Source organism: Sceloporus occidentalis, unplaced genomic scaffold (genome assembly GCF_023333645.1).
Source record: "Sceloporus occidentalis isolate IW3139 unplaced genomic scaffold, rSceOcc1.0.p SCAF_1, whole genome shotgun sequence".
NCBI classification, from domain to species: Eukaryota; Metazoa; Chordata; class Lepidosauria; order Squamata; family Phrynosomatidae; genus Sceloporus; species Sceloporus occidentalis.
Window position 1 is genome coordinate 178,892,638 of NW_028316981.1, and position 23,202 is coordinate 178,915,839.

Sequence of the window (23,202 nt, forward strand, 5' to 3'; positions counted from 1 at the left end):
CCTTCCCACCTGCAACAGCTGTCCAACACATCTAAAGAATTAAAGATTACACAGCCTGACTTTACAATGCTGGGGGCAGGTGAGTGTAGCTTTGGGGCACATGAAGACTTCCAAGGCTGCTTGTGTGGCCTTCTAAATTCACTGGGCATCCCTTTTACTGACCATTTTGGGGGGTGAGGGAGATGAATGAGCTTCTGGAACTGTCTAGGAACAGTAATTCACCTTTTACATAGGTTGCAGTGCCCACCCCCCATTGTTAAACATACAAAATACCCATTTTTTCAAAACTGGAAGGAGACTTCCAGCCACCTCCTGTTTTATTTGGAAAAAGGATCCATTCCCAGGGGAAAATATGCCCCCAAGTCAGTAGGGTGGTTATCCATTGCATGCTTTGATAAAACAATAATAGCAATACATTTTTTTTAATCTCTGTGTCTACAGAGGAGACTTTTTCAATTTATTCAAAATATAGAAATAATGTAATAGAAACAGCAAAAGATATGACATATAAGCCTCACTTCTAGATCCCATTTTGACCACTAATTTACATGGATTAAAAGCAGCATGCAAAAGTCCAACTCAATGTCGCCCCCAATGTAGCCCCCAGTATAGCTATAGAATCATAGAATCGTGGAGTTGGAAGAGACCACAAGGGCCATCAGGGTTTTGTTGTGGGAAAGAAAATTGTTCCTCTGAAGCAGAAGGAATCATGTTTGGAATGGCAATAAAATGTAAAGGGGTGCAAGAGTTATAGGCCCTCATCAGAGAAGAATAGGGAGTTTTCTTGGTCCAGAAGATTATTTATACAACTTGGTCACAGGCTAAGAGTTGGCAGTTTTTCATATTTTATTCTGATTTTATGAACTTGTAGCTGTGCTCAATTTACAATGGGAATGTATGGATACTCAGTTTGAAAGTTCTCCTTGGATTTCAGTGCCCAGGCATTCCAGCCAGCATGGCCAATTGTAAGGGATTGTGAAGGCTGTAATCCAAAACACTTGGCAGGCAAAAGGTTTCACTGTCCATTCAGCAGTTTAATGTCTAAGACACAGCATAGCACACTGGATAGCATACTAATATCAGGTTGCATCTGGACTGCAAAAATAATCTAGTTGGACACAACTTAACTGTCTTGGTTCAATGCTATAGAATGCTCTGTTCTGGTGCCAGAACAAACTACAGTTTCCAGAATTCCGCAGCATTGAGCCATGGCAATGTTAAAGTGGTGTCAAACTGGATTATTTCTGCAGTGTGGATTCAGGCTCAGTGATATTTGCCCCACCATTTCTCTCTTTGGGTGTGTACCTACACTATAGAAATACTGAATTTCAGACCACTTTTAAGTGCTGTAGCTTCATCCTATGGAATTCTGGGATTTGTAGTTCTACAGGCCTTTTCTGCCAGACTGCTAGCGCCTCATAGAACTACAAATGCCAGGATTCTGTAAGATGGCGTCCTGCATGGGACTTAAAGTGATCTCAAACGGCATTATTTCTAAAGTGTAGATGCACCCCAGGCCAGAAAAAGCTCCATCTCATGTTAGGAGGGGCTTAAACACACCGTTCTTCCAGCCAGATGCTGGCGAAATGTCTGGAAGAAACTCTTCTAGAACATGGCCACATAGCCGGAAAAACCCACAAAAAACCATGGATGCCGGCCATGAAAGCCTTCGACTTCACACAGTTCTTCCTTTACCTATATAAAATACATTCTCTTTAGGGCTATAAAAACATGGTACACCATTGTATGCTCAAGGCTGCAATTCTCCTAAATGCTGACTAACAAGTTGCACTGGAATCAGTGGGACTGCAATTGTCTGTGGGGTGGGAATGGGCACAGCCTCCACTCAATACACATTACCTTGTGTGCCCTGTGGGGGTTTACAATAGCCAGTCTTGTGCCAGGCTCTTCAAGATTTGCAAAGACAACACACTTCAAGCAAGGGCGGGCAAGGAGGAATGGCGTTCACCCTGTTTTCTGCCTTCCAGTACAGCTCCACCCTCTCTCTATAAAGGCCCAGATTGCAACCCAGCAGGTACAGCTGGTATATTGTTTGGGAGTGGTGTATCCAGCGGCTAGCCATGGCTGGGACTCAGAAGAAAAGCTCTATAAGCAGCAGTAGTTGGGACATCAGAAGCTGGAAGAGATTCCAGTGAGTTTTCTTACTTTGGTCTCACTTGAACTTTCCTCTTGTATGGCCTCTGAGAGAGCACTTTGAAAAACTTGGCAGAGTTGGTTTGGTTGCTGGTATTTGGGCCTTTCCGCTTGGATACATACCAAAATCTAGCTTCTTTCCTTGCTCTCTACCCAGAACAGGCCTAAACAGCTTCACTGTTCAATTTTGCCCCAGAACCTTCAAATACAACCAAAAATAAATATACAAATAAAAACAACAGGGAAGGGGATTAGAAGTGACTGGAAGTCCACTTATGGTTCTGCAAAATTTGGTTTTTTTAATGTTAAACGGTGAAGGAGAGCCAGTGTGGTGTAATGGTTTGTGTATTGGGCAAAAACTCTGGAGACCAGGGTACAGATCCACACTCGGTCATAGAAACCCAAGGGTTGACCTTGGGCAAGTCACACTGACTCAGAAGAAGGCAATGGCAAGCCTCCTCACAACAAAATTAAAGCTACATGAGTCCAAAAGATTACCTGTAAATCTTGCAGGAGATGCTGATTGTTCAAATGCAGAATGAGTGTACTCTGAAGTACTCTATTAAAGGTGGAGTCTCCCTTATACAAAATGCTTAGGACCAGAGATGTTTGGCATTTTGGATTTTTAAATTTATTTTGGAATGCCTGTATTTGCATATACATACGTAATGAGCTATCTTGGAGATGGGACTCAAGTCTATACACAAAACTCATTTCTGTTTCTTATACATCTGAAGGTAATTTTATACAATAGTTTTAATAATTTTCAGCATAAAATGAAGCCTGATTGCACTGAACTAACAGAAAGCAAAGGTGTCACTATCTCAGCCACCTATGCAAAAAGTTTTGGGTTTTGGGATATTTTTGGATTTTGGAATTTTGAATAAGGAGACTCATCCTGTATGCCAGGACATGGCAAGTTGTTGGGTGTTTTTTTTTAAAGGTTAAAGTTGGCTTTTGAACCAGGGCTCAGAATGAACAGTACCATTAATGTAACAGAGGAGAGGTAAAAACCTATGGGTATTCTGCAATATGTAACTGAACAGTGTTGGGTTTCCACTGACACAGAGATTGACAATACAGTTCTCTGTCTGCTTACTCACACTATGTCTACTGGGATTTACTCCCTAATAGGGCTGTTTAGAATTGTTCCCTGTGTCTTTGCAACTACACTAAGTTCGTCTGTGATCCCTGTAATTTTGTGTCTCCCACCTTCTAGTATTTTATTTTCTTCTTCCACATTATCTAACTTTAAACTGTATGCTGCTAGGATCATTTGCCTTACTTATGTTACTTTGTAAAGTATCATGAAAGTGCTGAGAGTGCAACACAAATTAAGATGATGATGATGATGAATAGTGGCACTATATCTACAACTAGATAAATGTAATAGTAAACAATTGATAACAAATCATAAAATGTTACTTATAATATCTTATATATTGCTATTATTTCTGTGTGCCTTCAAGTTGTTTTCTGACTTATGGCAACCCTACTTCTAGTTAATATACTTTCTGACCTTGGGTTCTCAGACTCTGTTCTCGACTGGTTTAGATCTTACTTGTCTGGCAGATCTTTTGCAGTGGTTGCTGGTGGTCTGACTTCTTCTCCTGTCCCCTTATCTGTTGGAGTTCTCCAGGGCTCTGTTCTGGGTCCCCTTCTGTTTTCTCTCTACACACTGTCCTTAGGAAAACTCATTAGCTCTTTTGGCTTTTCCTACCATCTGTATGCTGATGACACCCAGCTGTATCTTTCCGCCCCTGACCTTTCTCCAAGGCTTGAACAGCAAGTTTCGTCTTGCCTCACAGCTGTCTCGCAGTGGATGCGCCATCGGCGTTTGAAGCTCAACATGTCCAAGACGGAGCTTCTTGTCTTTCCTCCTAAGCCCATCCTTCAACACTCCTTTTCGGTCTCTGTGGACAACATTTCTATTCAACCAGTCCAGCAAGCCCGCAGTCTTGGTTTTATCTTTGACTCTTCTCTGTCGTGTATCCCTCAGATCCAGACCACAGCCAAGGCTTGTAGATTCTTTTTGTACAATATTGCCAAAATCCGACCATATCTCTCTGCCTCTACTGCCAAGATCCTGGTCCATGCCTTAGTGGTCTCACGACTGGATTACTGTAACGTCCTCCTGGCTGGGCTTCCTCTTTCTCACCTCCGTCCTTTAATCTCTGTCCAGCATTCAGCTGCACACATTATCACTTCCACCCACCGCTCTGACCACATCTCTCCTGTGTTGGCATCCCTTCACTGGCTCCCCCTCCCTTTCTGCATTCAGTATAAGCTCCTGCTGTCGACATTCAAAGCCCTCCATGGACTGGCCCTTCCTTACTTATCAGACCTTCTTTCTCCTCACCTTCCCACTCGGGCCCTCCGTTCTGGTAGTCAAGGGTTCCTGTCTCAGCCCAGGATTTCCTCTGCCCCATCCCGGATTCGCCCCTTTTCACTCGCTGCCCCTCACTCCTGGGACCTTCTTCCCCCACAAGCAAGAGCCATCACTTCTTTAACCAGCTTCAAAACGGAGTTGAAAACCATCCTGTTCAGAGAAGCCTTCCCAGGCATTGCATAATTGTCGCTTACTATCTGATGTTCTTTTGGTGCCTGTTTATCAAACCATTTCTTGTATTGTTATGTACTGTATATGTATTATCCTACTTGTATGTATTTTCCCTGGAAGAAGATTAACCATCCATTATGAAGCCAAGCCCTCCCTCCAGTCCATCTGCCTTGGTCCAGGCCTCGGAGGTAGAGAGGAACTGCTGGACCTCTTACCCTTTCCCGCCACCACTCCCTTCTCCTTCTGTGTCATGTCTTTTTAGATTGTAAGCCCGAGGGCAGGGATCCGTCTAACTAAAAAGATTGCATGTACAGAGCTGTGTAAATTTACAGCGCTTCATAAATAAAGGTTAATAATAATAATAATAATAATAATAATACCACGGATGGGATTTTCTGGGACTGAGAGGGTATGATTTGCCCAAAATCACCCAGAGGGTTTCCATGGCCAAGCAAGGACTTGAACCCTGATCTCCAGACTTGTAGTCCAATGCTCAAACCACTACACCATGCTGTTCTTTGTTATATTATGACAGCATAGTATTACAGCTGTTGTTAGTGTTCTAGCTACAATAATACGACATCAGTTTAGGCTGCAATTCTGTATCCATGAACCTGCAAGCCCCCTAGAATTCTGTGAGACTTCTGTCTGACTACTAGATACATATTGTATTGCACCGTTTATGTGCTTAAGAAATAGCAGGGCCTAGGGGTTTAAACTAATCAATGCTCAGCCTCATAATGATCTTCCCCTCCTTTCTAGGGTGCATGTTTGTGCCATACAAAGTTATAATAGAACCTCTTGGCTCTCTTATCTCAGTTAAGTGTCTTTCTGTCATCTTGCCAGAAGAACAATTACAGCGTGCTTTGCGTGATTTTAGGATTATTATGGGTGAGGGCATGCTCTCCAGGCTGACTTAAGCTCCTTTTAGAGGAGCCACTGGCAAGTACCAAGGAGAAAATAGGCATGGAGCGATGAGTTCTCTCTCTAGACAGAATAGGCTTGGGTTTCTGTCTCATTGGAAACCCCACCTCATAAACTTTATGAACCAGCCTGTGCTCCAAGATCTGCTGGGGATGCCCTAAGTTGTCTCTGCCCCACCTCCGTAATGGGTACATCTATTCTGATGTGAACATGGAGAGGCTCTTTCCCATGATGCCCCCAGGCTCTGGAAGTCTCTTCCCAGAGAGGTTGTACTGGCACTCTCCCTTGCTTTCTCTTCACAGATAAGGAAAGACTTTCCTATTCCGACAGACATTTGATGGGTGACTATACAGTGCACTGGATATTGGTAATTCTTGTGCTTGTGTGTCTGTGTATTTTAATGTGTGTTTTAAGATGGTTTTAATTTTTTCTGATAGTTTGTGTTTTAACCTTTGTATCTTTTTGTTGTTGAAAGCTGCTTTGAATCCCAATCTAGAAAAAAAAAGGTGGGATATGAATATCATCATCATCATCATCATCATCTCTGGTGGCGCAATGGTTAAATGCCTGTACTGCAGCCATTCACTCAAAACCACAAAGTTGCGAGTTCAAGACCAGCAAAAGGGCCCAAGCTCGACTCAGGCTTGCATCCTTCCGAGGATTGAGCTAAAATGAGAACCCAGACTGTTGGGGGCAAATTAGCTTACTTGCTAATTAGCTTACTTGCTGTTCACCGCTATGATCTTTGGAATAGAGGTATATAAATAAAACAAATTATTATTATTTATTATTATCTCAAGAGCTCTTTCCCGTTTTGTTGTTGGGTGTCTTTAACTGCTCTTGAGTCGACTCCAACTCATGGCAACCCTGTGGATGAGACATCTCCAAGAAGCCCTGTCCTCAACCTTTCTGCTCAGGTCCTGCAGGCCCAGGCCTGTGTCCTCCCTGATGAGGTTTAGCTGTCCGGTGTGTGGTCTTCCTCTCTTTCTACTGCCTTCCACCTTTCCAAGCATCATTATCTTTATTAATGATTCACTTTTCCTGATGATGTGGCAAAAGCACAACAGCCTCAATTTAATCATCTTGGCTTCCAGGAAGAGTACAGGTTTGATCTGTTCTAGGACCTCTTTCTTTGTCCATCATATTCTCAACAGTCTTCTATAGCACCAAGTCTCAAGTGAGTTCTCTTCCTGTCCATTTTCTTCACTGTCCAGGTCTTGCATCCATCCATAACTGTATATCTTTATTGTATATATTTTGATATACAATCGTATATTTGATAGTCTATCTTTACTCTTTAAGATCTTGTCTAGCTCTTTTATGGCTACCCTCCTCGTTCCTAGTCTTCTCCTTGTTTCTTGGCTGCCCTCTCCATTCTAATCAATGTTTGATCCCAGACTCCCAGCTAACTATTTCTATTTCTTCATTGTCTAGGTTGAATATGTGTAGATTCTCCATGGTGATTATTTTTGTTTTCTTCATGTTCAATGGTAGGCCTGCCTTTGCACTTTCTTCCTTGATCTTCCTTAGTAATTGTTCCAGGTCTGGGAAATTTTCTGCTAGTACTATGGTGTCATCTGTGTTTCTCATCAGATTGTTGATACTCCTTCCAGGTCTGTGCTTTCTGCTAGTACAGTGGGGCCCTTGGTATCCGCTGGGGTTTGGTTCCAGGACCCACCCACCCACCCCCCCCGGGACACCAAAATCCATGGATGCTCAAGTTGCATTAATAACAATGGCATAGTAAAATTGTGTCCATTATATAAAATGGCAAAATCAAAGTTTGCTTTTGGAAATGTGTATTTTCAAGCCGTGGATAATGGATAAAGAATCTGTGGATACTGAGGTGGCGTCTCCCAATCTTAGGTCCAAAACAAAACAAATCCTGGGATCTGTAGTTTGTTGTGGCACCAGAGCTCACTCCAACAGAGGTGGCTCAATGTCTCACAAAACTACAGCTCCCAGAATCCCCTAGCATTGAGCCAGGGCAGTTAAAGTGACCTCAGACTGGATTATATTATTTATTATATTATTTATTTATTTATATCCTGCTCTTTCCCCTAAAACTGGGACTCTAATCTGCTTCACGATATTAAAAAAACCACATTATATTAATTAATTAATTAAAAACCATAGAAAAAAAGTACATTAAAAAGGAATTATTACAAGAATAAAACACATTTTAAAAAGATGTGTGTGTGTGTATATATATATATATATATATACACACACACATAAAATTTTTTTGAAACGACACAACAGCTACAGTGTGTTTTGTCCCTTAATTTATCGTTATTTATTATTTCCACTCCTCCTCCTCCTTGGAGCCTGCTTTCCCTTCCCCAACCGGCTCAACGCTTGCTCCTTGGCCAGAAGCACTCTGCACATGCTCAGGGGCGCTCTTCCCTCCTCCTCCTCCTCCTCCTATTATGGGTAAAGGCGGAAAATATGGGCAGTAACCAGGGAAGGGGCTTGGTTGTTGGCTGGCAAAGAAGGAGGGAGTTTGGGTGTTGGGGAGGCGGAAGGCGGCCTTCTTGGCTTCGGGCTGGGCCTTGCGGGGCTCCTCCTCCTTGCTTCCTTCCTTCTTCCTTCCCTCCTTCCCTTCCTCCTCCTCCTGCCGCCGGCCATCGCTGGGACTGAGAAGCCGGGAGCCTTTGCAGCAGGTACCGCCCCGTGTGCAGCCCCGCCATCCTGGGGCCCCTGGGCCAAAAGGGTTGGGCGGTTCTGCCCTCCGAGGCTGAAGCGGGTTCAGAAGGAAGGATTGCGGCCTAGTCCCTAGGCCTCTCCATCCCCAGGGATGCTCTCGTTGCCATGGCGACGCCGAGGCCGAGCGGTCCTCCCAGGCCTCGAACCCCCTGCCCCGTCGCCATAGCAACGGGCCTCCATTTCACAGGCCCAGGCGCTCCCCCTACTGTTTCCCCCTCCCAGGTCCAAGGCTGGAATCGAATGGAATGGAATGGAGGGGCGGGGGGCCGTCATTCTCTTCCACAAAACAGAAAGTGCATTGGGCCCTCCAGGTTTAAGGCTTTGACTTTTGAGGCTTTGAGCGTTGATAGGTTCTCTCTAGGAATCTCTATACAGAGAGAAATTATTGGTGCCAAATTGACCATAGAGTTGCAGTGAGAACATCCCTAGAGAAGACACTTCTCTAGGCATTTGTAGGCCCTCCCAACATGGTTCTGTGGTCAACCTCTGGCAGATATTGACCATAGAGTTGCACTGGGGATTCCTAGAGAGGTGTTCTCTTAGGTAAAAAGAATAATCGTTGTGATATGGAAGGCTTTCACGGCCAGCAACCATAGTTGGTTTTTTGGGCTATGTGGCCATGTTCTAGAAGAGTTGGTTCCTGTGGTTAAAGTCTGTGCCAGCCACAGCTGCTGGCGAAGCATCAGGAAGAAACTATTCTAGAACACGGCCACATAGCCCGAAAAACCCACCAAAAACTGTGGATGCCGACCATCATGAAAGCCTTCGGCTTCCCAAAAAGAATAGTGCTTTTTTAAATTTGCTGTTTCCCCACATTCACAGGGGTCCTTCACCCCTAACCCCAGCAAATGTGCAGGGACCACTGTATGCAAGACAGGATTGGGGTGGTTTATCAAACCCCCCACCACCACCTCCTATTAAAAAAACCCCACATTTTGATATTGAACATTGCATAGAGTCAGACACATACACACCCCTTCTCCATGGATTCAACCAGCCATTTCAAAAATACACATATTCCAAAAAAGCAAACCTTGATTTTTTTTATGTATATAAAAGGGACACCATTTGACTGTGCAAGTGCAACTCTATTTAATAGGACTTCAGCATCCACGGATTTTGGTATCCATGCAGGGGAATGGCTGGAACCAAACTGCAACGGAATTCACCAAGGGCCTGCTGTATTTCAGTTATTTATTTATATATTGCCATCAGTTTACATTCTGGGATTTGTAGTTTGTGGCTTCAACCAGCCCAGCTGGCAGGGACATTTTTCAAACCCTGCAGTCTGGGATTTTCCTGGTTTTCCAGGGCAAATGGTAAATCTATCCAAAATGCACTGCAGAAATGATCCAGTCTGAGACCACTTTAAACTGCCCTAGCTCAGTGCTAGGAATTCTGGGAACTGTAGTTTTGTGAAACATTTAGCCTTCTCTATCAGAGTATTCTAGTGTCACAATAAACTACAATTCCCAGGATTCCCTAGCACTGAGCCTGGGTAGTTAAACTGCATTAATCTAGTAGTGTGTAGTAGTAGTAGATAGATCTTGACCAAATAAAAGTTAAATACAGTGGGCCCTTAGTATCCAGAGGTTTGGTTCCAGGACACACACACACACACACACGCTGAAGTGCCATTAAATACAATGGCATAGTAAAATGATGTCCCATAAATAAAATGGCAAGATCAAGGTTTGCTTTTTGGAATTTGTATATTTTAAAAATACTTGCAAGCCGTAGATGCTTGAATCTGTGGATAAAAAATCCATACATATGGAGGGCTGACTCACCTGGAAATATAAATTCATGCTTCTTAGTCATGCTCACAGGGGAGAAAATTTGGAATTTCTCCTGGACAGAAGGTTCGACTGGAGGACATGTCCTGGGAAAGGAGGTCATCTGGGCACCCAGTATCAGTGGCATCACCCAGTGTAGTAACTCATGGTGTCACCCCCACCTTCTCCCATACCACACCATACAGAATCCTTAGTAATGTTTTTAAGTATTTGAAGGGTTGTCATAAGGATGGAGCAAGCTTGTTTTCTTCTGCTCCAGAGACTAGAACACGGAACAATGGGGCAAGCTACAGGAAAGGAGATTCCACCTTAACATTAGGAGGAACTTCCTGACAGTAAGGGCTGTTCGAGAGTGGAACACACTTCTTTGGAGAGTGGTGGAGTCTCCTTCTTTGGAGGTCTTTAAGCAGAGGTTGGATGGCCATCAATCAGGGATGCTTTGTGATTTCCTGCATGGCAGGGAGTTGAACTGGATGGCCCTTGTGGTCTCTTCCAACTCTATGAGTCTATGATTCTACTAATGTTACTCATAAAAGGTAATTCCCCTATAGCACAATGAATGTAAGGGTGATAAACAATTAGCAAATTAAAACTATACCTTTACATTACAATATCATATGCACAGCCTATGTGTATTTACATGTGTGTAGTTTCATGTGGTTAGAGTGAAAATTTGGTAAGATGTGATTTTTTAAAAAGAACATTTAAAAAGAATAATTAGAAATTAGACTTCTTCGTATTCAAATGTGATATTACTGAGGCAATTTAAAATTTTAAATTGTTTTTAAAACCTGGTGCTGGGACCTCTCCTTTTTTGTCTACGGAAGAATACCATAGCCCATTTCTGGCAAAAGGCATGTTTAGGGAGCACCCCCTTGGTGTGTCACCCGGTGCAGCCCACACACTCCTAATCACGCCCCTTGTAATGTCACATATGAAGACGTCTAATTTCTCATTATTCTTTTAAAATTTCCTTTAAAAACATCTTACTAAATGTTCACTTTAACCACATGAAACTATGTACATGTAAATACATTTAGACTGTGCATATGATATTGTAAAGTAAAGGCCTAATTTTAATTTTGCTAATGATTAAGCTTTTAACTCAGTGCATAAAATGCAAGTCTAAACTGAGCAATTGGATTCTAAGTTATTCAGGGGGAAAATTGAGTGTTGACTTGTGTTGACTTGTTGCTCAGTGACACAAACCACTTTTGTCGCACCCCCTGAAATTTCATCTCAAACTGCTATGGGTGGAGGCACCTTGGGTTGGGAATCCCTAATTTAATCTAAGGGGTGTCTCCTGTTTGAGGCTTGGAAAGCTTTTCCTTTTATAGGGTTTGAATCCAACAAAATTAAAGTAAAATAAAATCTCACATTATGGGAGTTTGGGCCCTTCATAAAGACAGAAATGTGGCAATTGTGTAATATAGGAATATGGACAGTACATTAATTTGACAGAGAAACATGTGGCAAAGTGATCTGAAATCAATACTTTATTTGTTACAGTATCTACAGTAGGTAGAAAATGAACTTGTTAATAGATACTTCCTGATTGTCAACTTTGCATTTCATAAATTCTATTTGTCTCTTATTGATATTTTGAAAACCTGGCAACATTACTCCCTTATCTCTGTTCTCCTGCATAATAATCCATAGCTGAATAGTGAGGAATATCCCACTGTTCCTATGGATCTACTCTAGTGTGGGTTTGCCTTAGGACTTTGTCTTAAATAATCCTGCATTTGCTTTATCTCTGTTGCCAGATTCATGCTTTGCTTCTTTAGTTATTCTTGCATTGCACTGCTGCTGTCTTTTACTATTTTTGGCAGACTGAGAGAACTTCCATTAGTGGGTGGTTTACAAGTCTGATGAGTAACTGGATTATTAGGGTCTTTAGAGACAGACAAAATCAACCCATCTGGTTGCTCTAAGCGGCAGTGGTCCCCAAACTTTTGGCCTTTAAGGAATTTTGGACTTCAGCTCCTAGAATCCAAGACTATTGGCCAACATGGCTGAGGCTTCTGGGAGCTGAAGTCTAAAATCTCTTAAAGGGCACAGTTTGGGGACCATTGCTCTAAGGCCATTGTGGACAACTTCTTAAGATTGTAGATTGGGCCCTCTTTAGACAAACTACTGTAGCAATTTGAGGAGGGGAATGTAGTCCTTCCTTCCAGGGAAATACTGCCAAGAGTGGCTAAAGTTATAATTAGGTTAGGGGGAGTAGATGGAGAGTCATGTTGTAGACCTTGTGATTTGACAGTTTGTTACACTTGCTCTAGTGCCATGGGAGATTCCTTGGTATGCATCCCTTCTCTTTAGTCTTCCTATCCATTGTGGAAGGAACATCCTGGCTCCTTAATGTAAAATCCTACAAAAGCAGGTTAATAGAGCACATGTTAAGGTTCCAGTTTACATTTGCTCTATTAACTTGTTTTTCTAGGATTTTACATTGAGAAGGAGCCAGGATATTCCTTTCACGACTGACAGCAAGACTATAGTAGTGGTTTGAGTGTGGGACCATGATTCTGGAGACCAGGATTTGATTCCCAGCTCAGCCATGAAACCCACTGGGTGACTTGGACAAGTCATATTCTCTCAGACTCAGGAAAGGCAATGGCAAATCTCCTCTAAACAAACCTTACCAAGAAAACCCCTTGGTAAGGTTGCCTTAGGGTCACCATAGATCATAAACTACTTGAAGGCACACATCAGCAACACTAGAGTCTGTATTCTCCCTTGTGTCTATGTATGTGCCTTCAAGTTGCCTGTCAACTTATAGTGACTCCATGAATTTCATAGGGTTTTTTTTCCATAAAGTATACTCAGAAGTGGTTTTGCCAGTTCCTTCCTCTGAACTATAACCTACAGCACCTGATATTCATTGGCAATCTCCCATCCTTTCTCTGCATTTTAATTTTTTAAAAATAATTTTTAATTATTAAGAAAACACAAAAAGTACAAGTGCAAAAGAACCACAATAGAACTACAAATAACAACAACAACAACTTTCTCTGCATTTTAATGGGAAGGGCAAGTTCAAATAAACACAGGCATTCTTGAGCTCAGATCTCTCCTGCAAAGGCAGCTGGTAGGCCCGTTGTTGCAGAAGTGGCAAATCTACTCTTGGTGTTATTGATGCTTCTTCTGGGGTGTGTGGGATCTCTCTCAGGGATTTACTGCTATTGAGAATAAGATCCTGCACTTGGGTGGCTCCTGTACAATCTTGAACAGCTGCAGAAAGAAGGTCCATAAGGCCAAGAGCAGATTGGTCGTATGAAACCAGCTGCCCCTGTTCTCCTAGCATTGGGTTTTGTTTTTGTGTGTGTGTGCATCCCCTTCCCCTCCCTTTTTTGGGGTGGGGAGTCTCTGTGAGAGCTACCACTTATCCCCTCCACTGCCAGTAACCATGAGATTCTCCTCCTATGCCACCACTATGGCATCAAATGTTGGGACCTTTTAGATGCCCTTGTAATTCCTGTGAAAGATTTTACTCATTTAGTCACCCCACTGGACACTACCACATTTGATCAGTTGCTGCCATCACAGGCATCCTTTGTCTGAATGTAAGCTTTCCATTATGCCTTTAGTAGCATTCTTAGAGGCAAAAGCATATAATCTTTTTTAAAAAAATTAAACATAAATCAAAACTTACGTATTTAATACAGATAAATCCTGAATTATGCTAACTCTAACACATATCTTTCTTTCTCTTTCTCACTTATATTGTAATGCTACCATTGACTCTAACTAATCTCTATCTCTGACGCTAATTCTCCTAACATTTCAAGCTGCTCTACCTGCCCTGCACCAACCTTTAAAAAATCCCTTGACATTCAGCCAGTCATCATTCACTCCCAGCATTCCATGCTTTCACCCCTCCCAAAGGACCTTTTCTGTATAGCTTACTACACATTGCATACAAAACTATACGGTGGACCCTGGGGTTTGGTTCCAGGGCTCCTCTGTAGATACCAAAATCCAAGGATGCTTAAGTCCCATTTTATATAATGGCATAGTAAAATGGTGCCCCTTATGTAAAATGGTAAAAATCGAGGTTTGCTTTTTGGATTTAAAAAAAAACATTTTTTTCCAAATCATGAATGGTTGATTCTGTGGATGCAGACTCCATGGATACATAGGACTAACTGTATTGTCCACCTGTTTTCAGGTAGACAGTATTGGGCTGTATGTTTGATATAGCCCATGCCTCTGCTATTTCTGAATGCCAATGATAGTGATGTTGCCTTGCACCTCCATCCATGAAAGGCTCATTTATTTCAACCTTTTTGGGCTTACTGTCACATCTCGAGTTCACTAGCTGACCAGAGGGTGGCCAAGTGCACAAGTGGATAGGGAAGCATCCTGTACCATTAATAGTTGTGTAGAATACATTATTTTGCCTTTTGTTATTTGTAAGACAAATTAGGTATGGGTGGCTGAATTTGTGGATGTAGAATCCATGGATACAGAGGGCTGACTGTACTTTACCTTAATTTATCTAATAGTTGCAAGTACATTTTCTACATAAGTCTAGAACATCACAGACTCCCTCCCCCCCCATCTGATATGATGTCTCTGTCTGATTGCAGGCACCCACGTACAAGCTCCCCTGAGCGGCCATTGGCAGTGTGGGGCATGGCAGCAGTGTGGCAGCAGGTGCTGGCTGTAGATGCACGGTAAGTTCAATGGGGCAGGACCAAGAGGTGAAGGGGGCACCATACCTCATTGTTAGGAAGTAGAACCCAAAAAATGGAGCCAGGTTGGTCTTAGCTTAAAGATACATCTTTGCTATGTGGGGGGGGGGGGGGGTTGTCAACAATACAGACTCATGGTTGTGAACACAGTTTAACACTTAGATGTATTGGGTCTGATCTGCACTGCAGAAATAATGCAGTTTGGAGTCCTGGAATATGTAGTTTGCTGTGGAGTCAGAGCTCTCTGCAGAGAAGGATAAATATCTCACAAGACTTGAGAAACCAGATCTGGCCACAGTGGTACATGCCTTGGTTACATCACGTTTGGACTACTGTAATGGGCTCTACATGGGGCTGCCTTTGAAAAGTGTTCGGAAAATTCAGCTGGTTCAAAGAGCTGCTGCCAGGTTGTTAATGGGCAGATTGCAGAGATCATATGATGCCCCTGTTGAAACAGCTTCATTGGCTGCCAGTTTGTTTCCGGGCACAATTCAAGGTGCTGGTTATTACCTATAAAGCCCTACATGGCTCAGGTCCACACTATTTGGCAGACCATTTCTCCTGGTATGAACCAGCACAGACTTTGAGATCCTCTGGAAAAGCCCTTCTCTCCATCCCAACACCATCACAAACACATTTGGTGGGGATGTGAGAGAGGGCCTTGTTGGTGGCTGGCCCTAGAGTCTGGAACTCCCTGCCCAGGGAGATCAGAACGGCTCCCTCCTTGATGGCCTTTTGCCAGCAGGTGAAGACCTACCTATTCACACAAGCATTTAAGGAATTGCTATAAGGACAGGCTGGGATAATTTGTTACAGTTTCCCCCCCCCCTCTTATTTATATTTTTATCTTTTTAAAATATGTTTTATTATTTTTAATAACTATATGTTTTAATATTGTAATCATTTAATTCTTTTTAATGTACTTCTTATTATTTATTTATTTATTTATTTTATTTTTATGTTTTTAATTGTACTGTTTTTAATGCTGTGAAGCCTCTCTGAGTCCCAGTCCTGGGAAAAGAGCGGGATACAAAATAAATAAATAAATAAATAAATAAATAACACTACAAATCTCAGAATTACATAGCATTGAACCATGGCAGTTCAAGTGGTGTCCAACTGCATTATTTCTGCAGTCCAGCTTCTTAGTCATCTGGATTAAAATACAGTAAGTAAGTAAGTCAATATTTATGTAATGATAAGTCAATATTTATGTAAATCCCATGGATTCAATGGGTCTCCTTTCTAGTTAAAGCCTACCAATAGAATCCGAGTCTTATCCTTAGTAATTTCTTGAAATAAACAGGTCATTCTTTGGTATTGACTTTTTAATTAGTGCAGGAATTAAAACAGCAACTCAAAACATGTCTTAAATTTGGGAAGAGAAGCTGTTTCAGCCATCTTGATTTTTGGAGCAAAAGATTGCTAACATTTCAGAGGCTAGTAATCCATGTGCATCTCTTTAGTGTATACATACTAAATTGTATTTAGACATACAATTGCAGTATTGCTGGCTGAGTTTGGGCCCCAGTGTTGTAATAGAGGGCACTGTGCTGCAGGGAATCCTAAAAGAGATTCTCTCCCTATAGTTGGTGCTAACCCAGCATAGTGCTGAAGAGTCATTGGCCTGGGGCATGCTCAGCCAGAATGTACTTTGGTTTAGGCTCCAAGCAGCTGATGCACAAACACCCACCCCATTGCAGGTACAACGCATACCGCACTCCCAACTTCCCGCAATTCCGCACGCAGTATATCCGCCGGCGCAGCCAGCTGCTGCGGGACAACGCTAAAGCCGGCTACGATCCCACGCTCCGTAAGCAGTACCTGCGGCTGCGCAGCCAGCTCCTGGCCCAGCGCTACGGCCCCCTCTCAGAACAGAGCAGCTTTCGTGCCTACAGCAACAGCATTGTCCGAAGCAGTCGCACCACCCTTGACCGCATGGAGGTAACCAGGGCTCCTGGGTTGAAGGGCAGTCAGAGAAACAGACAAGTGCATTTCAGCAAGGAATACACTATATAAATGAAACTTATTCCCCTAGTGGAGAGATGTTGATGTCCACACCTGCTGTGATGACATTCGTTCCCATCAAGCAGGGCTAGATATAGCTCTGCCTTCTGGGTCCATTTTGTATCCCAATGGCCCTCATTTGGTGTTGTAGGAGCTTTTTTTAAAAAGCTGGAAGTAAACTGGAAGTGACTTTGAAAAATGGCTTCTCCTTGGTCTAAACTATCTAGGGGGATTGAAAAACATGGTGAAAATGCCCCCACAGCTCATAGAGGGCATTGGGCATTTGGGGTCAAAAAACATTGGCCCAAGGACTCCTAGGAGGCTAGTATGGCCCCTTAGCCTCCCACAGTTGCCTAGCCCTGCTGTTAAGCATATTGCTGGTTGCAGCACAGGGCACATACTCGATGAAGCATAGCATCCTTTGCCATTAGGCTCTTAGGAATAGAGGAAGCTTTATATAGAGTCAGACCCTTGGACCACCTAGCTCTATAGGGTCAATACTGAATGACAGCAACTTTTCACTTCTTTCCTATCTGTACCTAGAAATCTCTGGTGGTCTTCCATCCAAGTGCTAATAAGGCTTGCTTCTGCTTTGTTTCCAAAATCAAATGAGATTGGGTGAGTTCAAGGTGGAACATATACTCCGCCATAGGTACTATGTGCATCCAAAGAAAGCCCACATTATATGGCCTTAATTCAATTGCTAATCCCAATTTAGACCCATGAAATCAATTGCCAAATGGTCAACTAAGACTTATGTAAATCCCAATGGCGGGATACACACCGCCATATAGTACGTATTGTATACGTACTAGGGTTAGGAAGGGGCGGTGCTTCCGCACCCCCCTAACCCTAGTACGTATACAATACGTACAAGATGGCGGCGCCCCTTCCACATGGGCGCCGCCATCTTTACGTACTGGACGCATAGCGTCCAGACGTGTCGCGGCGCCTATGACGTCGCGAATGCGCCAGCGGCGCCTCGCGACATCATCAGTGCGCCGCGAAAAGAAGCTCCGAAATGGAGCTTCTTTTTTGCTCCGCGCGGGAGCCACGCGGTTTGGCTGCTGCAGCTCCCGCACGGAGCAAATGGCGCCGGCGGGGGAACGCCACAAAGCGGCGGTTTGTATCCTGCCAGTGTTTCCTAGTTTTGACTAGAAATTAGATTCCAGCCATTGTGTACAGCTGAAGTGTGCAAATTAAGTATATCTGCATATACTCACTTTGCACAATTTTGATCCCAATATTTAGTTTTTCAAAGAATTTTCAACTATGGTTGAAGATTTGCGATAGGATAATGTACAGGAAAGGACAGACAAAGCCCAGTGCAAAGTAGCTATTGGAAATATTAAAAATGTAGCCCCCCCTGAAGGACCTTAATCTTTCTGTTGTAAGGCCTAGAAAATGGGCATGCAAAAAAGGAGGAAATAACATTAGGCTACAGGTATGAGTAGTAGCACTGTGCTGTTTGAATGTTGCTGCTGCTTCCTCTTATGTGCTGCAGCTTCCTGTCCTGAATTCCTTGATCCAGGGGGACATGCTTTGCCCTTCTCTTCCTTTCAGCAAAGCACATCCCTGAAACATGTCGTCTCCTCTCTTGCCATCAAATGTTAACAATTAGTAACAGTTATGTGTTGTATCATAGGATTTTGATGACGACCCAAGAGCATTGGGTGCTCGTGGCCACCGCCGCTCTGTCAGCCGAGGGTCCTACCAGCTGCAGGCTCAAATGAACCGAGTCGTGTATGATGAGAGGTATACAGCCAACAGAAACTTGATCTGTAAGGTCCCATATTCATTTCAGTTTGGTTAAATGGTCTATGACAATGAATTTGAAGTTTTTATTAAGGGCTGTTGGTAAATGAGAATTCTGAAATGGGTGATGCATTCAGAACGCCTTTGCACTTCCAGCTAGCCTTATCCATCCAGCCAGAATTGCAATTCATGGTGTATCTTGTAGCTCAGTGTGCTGCATCTTCCTTTAGACCCCCAGGCAGTGTTGTACCCACTTCGGTGGCAGAAGCCAGCCGTGCCATGGCCGGAGATACTACGCTAAGTGAGAACTACGCCTTTGCTGGCATGTACCATATCTTTGACCAGCATGTGGATGAGTCTGGTGAGTAGTATATGAATTTGATAGCATGGGGTTTGTTGACTAGCTGCTGGGCAACTCCCTTTTGACTCTTGAGGGCATCATATTAGTAGCACAGATGATACAAATTGGAGTGACACAAGGATAGTTCTTTGCAGAGAAAGATCCATAATGGGTTATATTCTAAATTTTGTTATGAGAAGAAAGACTAATATTCCTGCTCTCTTAAGGTGCAGGTTAAGCTATAACAAGAGGGTTGGAAAAGCCTTTACAGGCTGCAGTTGGCAGTTTTGCTGGTAAGCATACTTAAGTGCTGTTGAAACTATACTCTAGCCTAGCACAGCGCCTCCCATCTTTCACAACACTGTTCACAACAGTATTCAAAATACACTTTGGAGTTTAATAATTGTGTTGAAGGAAGGCAATACTGTTTTCTAAGTGGTGCCTGTTCCTGTGGATGTCTGTAGCTGGAGTGTAGAAAAACAATTAAGACTAATGAAGAATTGTTTTAGTTTGTTAGGCTCTGGGGCGTGGTGTGTGTATTCTTGCACTTGGCTGTCAAAGTCCAATTAGCCTTCTTTCTCTCCCTTTCCCATGTTTTTCCCATTCCTTTGCAGTGCCCAAGGTTCAGTTTGCCAATGATGATAAACACCTGCTAGCCTGCTGCTCACTGGATGGCACCATTTCAGTGTGCCAGTTGGTGCCCACTCCGCCTGTGGTGCTGCGGGTGCTGAAGGGACACAGCCGGGGTGTTTCTGACTTTGCCTGGTCCCTCTCCAATGACATCATTGTTTCCACCTCACTCGATGCCACAATGCGCATTTGGGCTACAGAGGATGGGAAGTGCATCCGGGAGATTCCAGATCCAGATGCTTCTGAACTGCTCTGCTGCACTTTCCAACCAATGAACAATAATCTCACAGTGGTGAGTGAATGATGATACTATATCTAAGATAATACGCTCCTTCTGCAACTGAAGCATTGAGACATTGCCCCTTTAGAGAAGGCTAGCTTGCTTGATAATGAGTCTCCTTGTCCTTATCTGCCCATGATGCAGATGAGGAAAGAACTGGTGGATTTGAAAGAAATATGGAAGAGGGGTATAGAACTGATGCTATTGGTCTTCAGTGCTTTTTGTAGGGTGGGAATGATCTTGTCACAAGACAGTGAACATAGGCAGTATTACATTTTCCCTCTCTAGGTGTTCCAGCTGCTTTGTGAATCAAAGTGGGAGACCCAAAGTGAGGAAGAGCAGGACAGGGAAATGTATGTGTGTTGCTTATTTTCCTTTGTTTAGTTCTATGAAGTAGTATGAACTTGCTGTCTTTTTCTGTCCATGAGGTGGGAAATGGAAAGCACAATCTCCATGTGGTGAACATTTCAACAGGGAAAAAAGTGAAGGGTGGCTCAAGCAAGCTAACTGGCCGAGTCCTCTCTCTCTCTTTTGACTCCCCTGGACGTATCCTCTGGGCCGGAGATGATAAAGGCAGTGTATTTTCATTCCTCTTTGACATGGCAACAGGTGAGCTGAGGATGAGATTGGGAGTCTGACAGGAATTATGCAAGATACACTTTGCCTTAAACATAGTCCTCTGCTTATCACCCCTCCTGCAGGAAAACTGACCAAGGCCAAACGTCTGGTGGTGAATGAGGGCAGTTCTATCACCAGCATCTCAGCCCGCTCCTGGATCAGCAGAGAAGCACGAGACCCATCTCTCCTCATCAATGCATGTATTAACAAGCTGTTGCTATATAGGTATGGTGTTTTACATGGCACTGTTATGCTAGAAGTAGAATACTATAATGAGCCTCTAGTTAAAGGGTGAGACACGTTTAACCTCTCGTTTCAATAACTTTCCTTGCTGCCTTCCCTGACAGGGTAGTGGACAATGAAGGAACACTCCAGCTTAAGAGAAGTTTCCAGATACAGCAGAACTCACATCCTGTCCGCAGCATCTTCTGCCCTCTCATGTCATTCCGTCAGGGAGCTTGTGTTGGTATGATTGGGCCCTACCTTTATTACAGAGGGGGATAAAGGACAGGGATTCCTCCCCTGAAGTTTCTTGTGAGTTGCTAGTTCTAAGCCTGCAGTTGCCCCACTTTACCTGGCTGCCAATACAAATGGCTCATAATCACTGCAGTGGTAGAAACAAAGATCAGAATTAGCAGTCTCTCATATAAAGGGCTAACAGATCTAATACCTTTTCTTTGTGCATTTTAGTGACCGGCAGTGAGGATATGTGCGTCTACTTCTTTGATGTGGAGCGTGCCACCAAGGCCATCGTTAACAAGCTACAGGGACACAGTGCTGCTGTGCTGGACGTCAGCTTTAACTGTGATGAGAGTCTTTTGGCATCCAGTGATGCCAAGGGCATGGTTATTGTCTGGAAGAGAGAACAGAAGTAGCATTGTTTTCCTTGACAAGTGTAGGGAAGTACTTTTAAGATTGTCTCAGGAGGCAACTGAGGTGACAGCCAAGAGCTCAGAAGAGGAGTAAAGGTGTCCTTTTTTCTTCTTGCTGGTTCCCTCCCCATCTCCTGTAGCTAGAAAAGTACTGAGCATACCTCTACAGTGCACCAGCACCCATTGCTTCAGTAGTGGGCTTGTGTACAGCGGACAAAGGAGCCAGGTTAATACTAGGAAACATTTTGTTTTATTGTGGTTTATGGTGTTTAATGTCTAGATTGTGTCCTGTTGATTACAGTAGCCATTAAGGGCTCCTTTGGCTGCTGGTTAATTGGCAGCATAGGATTCGGAACTCCAAGGATTCTTTTCTGATTCATCAGCGTGGTTCAAGTTCCATTTAGTAGCAGTCTACTCCTTGCCAGTGCAAAACAGCTTTAGCATTCTAACAATGGCCTCTTCCAGCCTAGAAATACTGAAGACCAGTAATATTTACACAGCATGAGTTAAAACACCACCATACTCAGTGTGAACATCACATCAGGGGTATCCAGCACCAGGATGCAAATTCTCTTTTGCCTCTGTCTGGTGCCACTGAGCCATCTATTCTGAAGGATTAGCTTGCATTACTAGTCTGTCTCTTAGACTTCTGAACTCTATAGCATTAACTTTGTGCACAGACTTCCCAGCAACAGGAAGTAATTCCACTTGCTCATCTGTACATTGGACTGTTAACATGTTATCTCCAACTTGAATGGACACGTTCCTAGTTTGAAATAGGGGATGTACAGGTAATGAACAGTTTTTTTCCTCCACATCAACAATGACTGCTACAAATAATACTGATAGTGTATTTGGAATTTACAAAACCTCTGGCTGGAATATTCCTGACAGCTGTATGCAAACCCAGGTGCTCCTCGAAGTCTAAGTTCTACAACAAATGGAGTCTGTTTAAATTGAAATTTGCAGCTACTTAATGTAGTTACCTTATGCCACTTCTACAGCATGTATGGCATTGTAATAGGGTGGGCGGTGGGGAACTAGTTATGTAGAAACTCTTCTGTATTGTTGCTGTGATTGTGTCCTTTACCTTGGCTTTGTTCTCTTTTTTGTGAACTAGGAGAAAATGTTTCTAAGGTCCTTGTTACCGGAAAAGGTGACAGGTGGTACTTGGCCAAATAGATTTTTATGCTAAGTACCCAAAAGATAAGGATTTAGTTATGGGATGCTAGAAAGTTTTTCATTAGCACCATAACACCATCATATGAAGAAGCATAAGCTGAGCTAAGGGGATCATCACCTCAGAGGTGAAAGTCAGCCTCGTTTTTGCATCATACTGCACAGCGTAATGGAGGGGTGAGAGATGTACAAGTATGCAGATGAGGGATTTAGCACAATTTATGTTAACAGTGGTTTAACAATGCTTCCAGCATTTAATGACATTATTCAGCTCTAGAAGAAAGATTTATCAGGTAGAGAATGAAGAATAAAGATTAGTCTATAACGGAGTGCTGGAGAACCTATGGCCCTCTACATGCTATTGGATTCCAACTTTCTCCCTAACAATTGGCTGTGCTATGACATGAACTGGAATTCAACATCAAGATGTCCAAAGGTTCCCCACTCCTGCTGTAAAGGGACAAATTTTTAAAAGCAGCATGGGGATTTTGGTCAGAATTTTCCCATAATCACAGATGTGTTTTAGGAAAAGTGTCACAATGAACGCTGGGCTAACAGATTACCTAACTGTATTCCTAATGACCTCTACCTGCAACTTGCCTTAGCCTCAGTTTAACAAAATAAACAATGATGTCTGACATCTGGCAGTGCTTTTTTTATAAAAGCTCTGTAGTACTCTTTCAT

At 43.1% G+C, this 23,202-nt stretch overlaps 1 protein-coding gene across 4 annotated transcripts; it reads left to right on the forward strand.

The window, feature by feature from the left end:
- LOC149322879 (WD repeat-containing protein 13) lies at positions 1–23,156 on the forward strand. 4 transcript variants are annotated; one of them, XM_089484124.1, is made up of 10 exons: positions 1–79; positions 14,733–14,819; positions 16,541–16,781; positions 18,490–18,599; positions 18,830–18,960; positions 19,554–19,861; positions 20,278–20,458; positions 20,551–20,692; positions 20,815–20,933; positions 21,158–23,156. In XM_089484124.1, the coding sequence occupies exons 2-10, from the start codon at positions 14,779–14,781 to the stop codon at positions 21,340–21,342; spliced, it is 1,458 nt and encodes a 485-aa protein (XP_089340250.1). In that variant the 5' UTR covers positions 1–79; positions 14,733–14,778; the 3' UTR covers positions 21,343–23,156. The 4 variants fall into 4 exon arrangements, with proteins under 4 accessions (XP_089340250.1, XP_089340265.1, XP_089340243.1 ...); XM_089484139.1 differs by lacking the exon at positions 1–79 and adding an exon at positions 2,064–2,152; XM_089484117.1 differs by lacking the exon at positions 1–79 and adding an exon at positions 8,108–8,301.
- The last annotated feature ends 46 nt before the right edge of the window (positions 23,157–23,202 follow it).

Excerpts from the sequence above, each read along its gene's own strand:
- LOC149322879 (XM_089484139.1), top strand. The coding sequence starts at position 2,082 with ATGGCTGGGACTCAGAAGAAAAGCTCTATAAGCAGCAGTAGTTGGGAC. Across the intron at positions 16,782-18,489 it reads CCACCCTTGACCGCATGGAG|GATTTTGATGACGACCCAAG; the intron begins GTAACCAGGGCT and ends GTTGTATCATAG. Across the intron at positions 20,693-20,814 it reads AACAAGCTGTTGCTATATAG|GGTAGTGGACAATGAAGGAA; the intron begins GTATGGTGTTTT and ends CTTCCCTGACAG.